This window comes from Oncorhynchus clarkii, chromosome 25, assembly GCF_045791955.1.
Source record: "Oncorhynchus clarkii lewisi isolate Uvic-CL-2024 chromosome 25, UVic_Ocla_1.0, whole genome shotgun sequence".
Taxonomy (NCBI): Eukaryota; Metazoa; Chordata; class Actinopteri; order Salmoniformes; family Salmonidae; genus Oncorhynchus; species Oncorhynchus clarkii.
In genome coordinates this window covers 22,214,951-22,221,379 of record NC_092171.1, presented here as the reverse complement: position 1 = coordinate 22,221,379, position 6,429 = coordinate 22,214,951, and the positions used below count along the sequence as shown (strand labels likewise).

The 6,429-nt window shown below is 43.0% G+C and overlaps 1 protein-coding gene across 1 annotated transcript in view; it reads right to left on the bottom strand.

Moving 5' to 3' along the window:
* Positions 1 to 368: 368 nt before the first annotated feature.
* Positions 369 to 6,429, bottom strand: part of LOC139383436 (protein kinase C, eta, a) — a 49,580-nt gene continuing 43,519 nt past the window's right edge. Inside the window, exons 13-14 of the mRNA XM_071127984.1 lie at positions 1,361 to 1,507; positions 369 to 1,074 (exon numbers count right to left, since the gene is read on the bottom strand). Of these exons, the coding sequence (XP_070984085.1) occupies positions 928 to 1,074; positions 1,361 to 1,507 (294 nt within the window). The 3' untranslated portion in view covers positions 369 to 927. The remainder of the gene's footprint in view (positions 1,075 to 1,360; positions 1,508 to 6,429) is intronic.

The window sequence follows — 6,429 nt, the reverse complement described above, 5'->3', positions numbered from 1 at the left end:
AAGCAAGTCAGACATATCAGCTATGTTTTTTTAAAGGCAGTAAATGAGGCTGAATTAACTGTTTCACTGCTAGACAAGGCTCTGTTGATAGCCAGGTGTAGCAGCGGTTAGGATTCATTCCATGGTGCTGAAAAGTTCAGCTCTGCTGTTGGGACAGCTTTATGTAGGCCTAAGAGTTTGTGGGCACCGTTCGTCACCGTTATAGTGCAATGAATGTATTGTTTAGTGTTGTGTAGTGGTTTTGCTGGCATGCATAAAAAAAAGAAAAAGTTTGCCCACCAGGATTTACATGCTAAAATCGCCAATGGTCACAGCATGAACAAGAAGTATGTCAAGTTAATAAAGACACAGATACACAATTCTCATTAGTTTAAAAAATGCTTGTATTTATCTTGAAGTAACTGTAGGGAAATTCATCTTTCTGTATCAGCGGACAAATTGCCATTAACATTGCTTTGCATTTCAGTCAACTAGTCTGAAAGATCAGTAAAACACTTTGAGCAAGATTACAAGTCAGAACTGTCCCATGTTTTCCAAAGGTGACAGGAACGAGCATGGAAAAATAAAGAATCTCTGATTAAAATCTGGCCTCATTGAGCAACCTCTCTCTGTCTCAACACAGAACCAGTCAGTCATGTCTCACGGTGACGAGACAGTGATGTCATATCCCACAGTGCCAAGACGCAATTACGCAACAATCCTGCTGCAAGAATTTAATTGATAATGTCAGAAGCTGGATATGTTTTTCAGTGCTACAGTAAGAGTCCAATATGAGTCCTCATGTATCTGGAAGTCAGCCTCTTCCACTCAAACTGCCTCCCCATTGGGCAGAAGTAGAAGTCAGTAGGGCCAGAGAAAAAGGGGTCAACAGTGAAAGGGGGAGGTATGACAGAAGTCTGGGGGTGCTGGGGTGTCACACAGGGCACCTTAATCGTCCAGCAGCTCAGGAACAGTGAAGGAGAAGTTGTGAAACTCGTCTTGATTGACAGAGGGAAGGAGGTCCTCAATCGGCGTCAGGGTGGGCTCCTCCTGGGTGAAGTCTGGGTCAAAATTGTTCACGTCCTCTGCAGTTTTCTGAAAGTGAAGTATTGGTTAGACAGGAAAGGAGGCACAATAACAAAATATCAGTGAGATGTCCTGGAAATACTTTTGGGTAACTGCCAACAGATACCACCTTGCATGTCTTTCATAACCCAGGCCACTACCTACCATACTGTAATTCAATGGTTAAGAGAGTAAAACTGGGTGTGTATTATAAATGGTAAGATAGGAAGGTATTACAACTCTACCATAATATCTACTGTAAACAGTTTGTAATGACATCAATCATGTATATCAGGTGTGTGTGTGCGCGCCTCACGATGCGGGGTTTGAAAGGTGGCTCCAGCTCCCTGCGGTTCAGCTTGTCCCAGTCGATTCCAATGAAGAAGGCGTGGCTAGTCACAGCATTCTCCCCGCCCTCTTCCGCCATGCAGCCTAGACGCCGGGCTGGGTTCTTAGTCAGGAACTGTGGAGAGAACAGAAATATAATTGCATATGAGAAGCAAATAAAAGTAAAATAAAGTGTGTTAATGAAGTAAATAACTTGAATGTGGCTTATAATATGACTGTTGAGATTAGCATCAGATTTGGTTCGACCTTGAATGCCATCCCATCCACCCCCCTGACACACTTGCAGAAAGACACACCCCGAGGCCCAGTAGCACCTCCTTTCCGGCTCAGCTTGGCGTCTGGAGAGACACAGATGTGTTTTGTAAATTCTATTTATCTGAACTGTGTCAACAAAACAAAGCAACCATTTCCTGGACTAAATACTGTATGTGGACCTTACATTTTTCTCAACAACATCTGACGTTGGTGGGTATGAGCAGCCAAGGGGAAGAGTCAAAGAAAACACAACAAAACTAAATTAAACACAGTCTCTCAAATTTCCTTGAGGAGTGATTCCAGAGGAACAAATTAATGTATTGGACCGCTGTGTTGGCTGAGGAGTCTAGGGGGCTAGCAGTGACATTCCCAATCAGCCAAAACTAATGAAAAATGGGACCAGATTCACCTCCAGTCCACCCCAAGATTAATAGGTCTTGCCACACCAGACCCAAACACAGTTAACAGAACATTAATACTCTCCCTTCCGTGACGGCTACAAATCCCTCCCCCACCCAGGACTACGTTTTTGGCTAGAAAGTCCAAGCTGCTTAATAAGGACTCCATGAGAGTGCTAGCCACTGCCCTCATTCAATGCCATTTTGAATACGCTAGTACTCCAGATAGCCTAGAATTAGCTGATCAGGGCAGTATTGAAGGGGAGTCCACATACTCACATAGGCAGGAGCTGCTTTCAGGAACTGAACTGGTTGCCTGTTGAGGTTAGGGTGTCCCAGATTAAACTTGGTTTGGTTTACAGGACTATTCATGGTTCTGCGCCCAGATATCTAACTGATTACTTTCCCCATGTTAGGGATGCACATAACAGCATCAGATCAGGTGTTGATAATGTGTACTTATACAGGTTCAGGAGTAATGCTGGGAAAGGTACTTTCTTGTATACTGGGTCCTCAGAGTGGAATGAGTTGCTTCTGCCCATAAAAACAACATCCTCACTGGACAGTTTAAGTAAAACAAAAAACTGTCTTCTGTGCCCATTTGAATGTACCTTATGATGTAACTGCAATGATGAGATAGATGTTCTTATTCTTTGTTTTTATGTTTTATTATCTTGCTGTCATACTGTGTTGCAACTGTTGGATTTTGCCTAGCCATCTTGTCTCAAGAGGACCACAATGGAAATAAGTCCTAGACTTTGTGTGTTATCCTCGATGATTTTACTAATATGCACGTTTGGATTTAAGTTTTATGGTCAATTTAATAAACAAAACATTTAAAAAATCAGCTCACACCTCCATTCTGCTCCTCCCACCTATAGGTAGAAATTTAAATAGGAAGCTACCATGGTAAGGGCCGTTCAACATTGGTCAGACCAAACAAAATCTATGCTTCAAGATTGTTTTGATCACACGAACTGGGAAATGTTCCAGGTTGCCTCTGAGAATAGTTTTGACGTATACACTGACTTGGTGACAGGAAGTGCATAGAGGATGTTGTTCCCACTGTGACGATTAGAACTTATCCAAACCAACCATTGTTCTTGCCATAATACAGACTTCGTCTTTTACCAAATAGGGCTCTCTTCTGTATACCACCCCTACTTTGTAACACAACTGATAGGCTCAAACGCATTAAGAAGGAAAGAAATTCTACAAATTAACTTTTAACAAGGCACACCTGTTCACTGAAATGCATTCCATGTGACTACCCATGAAGCTGGTTGAGAGAATGCCAAGAGTGTGCAAAGCTGCCATCAAGGCAAAGTGTGGCTACTTTGAAGAATCTCAAATATAAAATATATTTTGATGTGTTTAACACTTTTTTGGTTACTACATGATTCCATATGTGGTATTTCATAGTTTTGATCTCTTCACTATTATTCTACAATGTCAAAAATAGTAAAAATAAAGAAAAACACTGGAATGAGTAGGTGTATTCAAACTTTTGACTGGTACTGTATGTAAGAATGTTGTTCATCACCTACAGCTCAGCTTTCAACTCCATTAGTGCCCTCCAAGCTCATGACTAAGCTCAGGGCCCTGGGTCTGTCCTCCCCATTCAACTGGGTCCTGGTGGGTTGACCCCAAGTGGTGAAGGTAGGCAACAACACCTCTGCCACACTGATCCTCAACACCGGCCCCACAAGGGTGTGTGCTCAGCCCCCTCCGGTACTCCCTGTTCACCCATGACTGCTTGGCCATGCACGTTTCCAACTCAATCATAAAGTTTGCTCACAACCCAACAGTGGTAGGCCTGATTACCAACAACGATGAGATAGCATACAGGGAGGAGATTAGAGCCCTGGCAGAGTGGTGCTTCAAGTTCCTCAATATGCACATCACCGACAACCTGAAAAGCGGTCCATTCACACAGACAGGATGGTGAAGAAAATGCATCTGCGCCTCTTCAACCTCAGGAGGCTGAATAAATTTGGTTTGGCCCCTAGGACCTTCACGAACTTCCACAGATGCACCATTGAGAGCATCCTGTCAGGCTGCATCACCGGCTGGTACGGCAATTGCACCGTCCGCAACCGCAGGGCTCTCCAGAGAGTGGTGCAGTCAGCCCAACGCATCACCGGTGGCACACTGCCTGCCCTTCAGGACATCTGTAGCACCTAATGTCACAGGAAGGCCAAGAAAATCATCAAGGACCTCAGCCACCCGAGCCACGGCCTGTTCACCCCGCTACCATCTAGAAGTCGGAGACAGTACAGGTGCATCAAAGATGGGACCGAGAGACTGAGAAACAGCTTCTATCTTCAGGCCATCAAACTGTAAACAGTCACCACTAGCTGGCCTCTGCCCAGTACCCTGCCCTGAACCTCAGAGACTGCTGCCCTATGTATATAGATTAACTGAACACTGGTCACTTTAATAATGTTTAGATACTGTTTCACCCACTTTATATGTATATACTGTAGTCTAGTCACGGCTCATCCTATATAAAACTTTTTATTTTTATTTTTATTGATTATGTGTGAATTTCTTTGTTGTTGCTATTACTGCACTGCCGAAGCTAGAAACACAAGCATTGCGTACACATCTACAAATCTGTGTACGCAACCAATACACTTTGCTTTGAGACCAGACCACAATTAAACTGAGATTTAATCTAAGCCACTCTTCAACAGCCCAGAGCCATTGCATTTTTTATAACGAAACAGTTCACAAGGAGAGGAGAGGAGAAAGTAGAGCTGATGTAGAGAAAGGAAGACACAAGCAGAGACAAGAAGACAAGAAGAGGCCAGGAGAGAAGAGTAGAGGAGCAGAGGAAATTGGTTAGTCAGTTCATGATGGGACAGAGAAATGCACTATGTAATTCCCTCCTCCTCAACTGACCACAAAATGGAAATTGGGAAATCCTACTTGAGTCTATCATATTTTCCACTGGCTACACCAGGCCTGTGCCATCCACTCTGCCAGGCCTGAGAACTAAACTTTGCAGACAGACAACAAGCCTACTATATCAGAGCGAGCAGCTTTCAGTATAAATAGAGCAGCGAGTTAAATCCACTCAACTGTTGAAAGCCTCTGGATATGATGACACGAGCTAGCCTTTACATAACATGATGTGACGCTAGGGGGGGGGGGGGTCAGAGGGGAGGAGGCAGCGTTATTTATAGTGGTGGGGTAGTGGACTGTGCCTTAATGTAGTTATGTAAGACAGAGGGAGCACTGTGAGGCTAGTGTCATACACGAGGACCCAGATTATTTATTATCCACCCCGATGCGCTGACCAAAAATCCGTCCCCAAAACCCTGTCCTGTATGTTCTCTCCTATCTGAGAGCTTATATTATTTTTTAACCCTGTGATCACTTGTGGCAACAGATGGGTGCCAGTTCTGTTTGCATGGAAGTGTTGCTACTGCTTCTCTCTACATGGTGGTCTGTAATGTTGATATTCTATTATGCAAACCGCTGGTGGTAGGCTAATTGGACTTATCATTTTTTCCTCATAAGGCTCTAAATACACAACTGTGTATAGATCGATCTTCTTGCCCTTTGGTTCAGAGACAAAATGTACTCTGACAGAGTTGGGCCCGAAATGATTGACACCTTCCTGATAAACATGAGCAATAATGACTGTGTACAATAATTCAAATCTGAGCTATATTGTATGCAACAAAAAAAGGGGGACTTTTTCTATTTATTCATACTAATACAATTGCTGAGAGAAATAGAAATAGTAATATTTTCTATTTTCAAAAAGGTAGTGGTCAAAATTATTGACACCCCTAAAGATTTGTAGAAATAAAGTAGTCTAAAGTTAAGTATTTGGTCCCATATTCCTAGCACACATTGACTACATCAAGCTTGTGATTCTATACTGAACAAAAATATAAACGCAACATGTAAAGTGTTGGTCTCATGTTTAATGAGCTGAAATAAAAGGTCACAGAAATGTTCCATATGCACAAAAAGCTTATTTCTCTCAAATTATGTGCACAAACTTGTTTACGTCCCTGTCAGTGAGCATTTCTCTTTTGCCAAGACAATCCATCCACCTGACAGGTGTGGCATATCAAGAAGCTGATTAAACGGCATGATCATTACACAGGTGCACCTTGTGCTGGGGACAATAAAAGGCCACTCCAAAATGTGAAGTTTTGTCACACATCACAATGCCACAGACATCTCAAGTTGAGGGAGCGTGCAATTGGCATGTAGACTGTAGGAATATCCACCAGAGCTGTAGCCAGAGAATTTAATGTTCATTTCTCTACCATAAGCCGCCTCCAACGACAGGATAGTCTGAGACCAGCCACCCGGAAAGCTGATGAAACTGAGGAGTATTTCTGTCTGTAATAAAGCCCTTGTG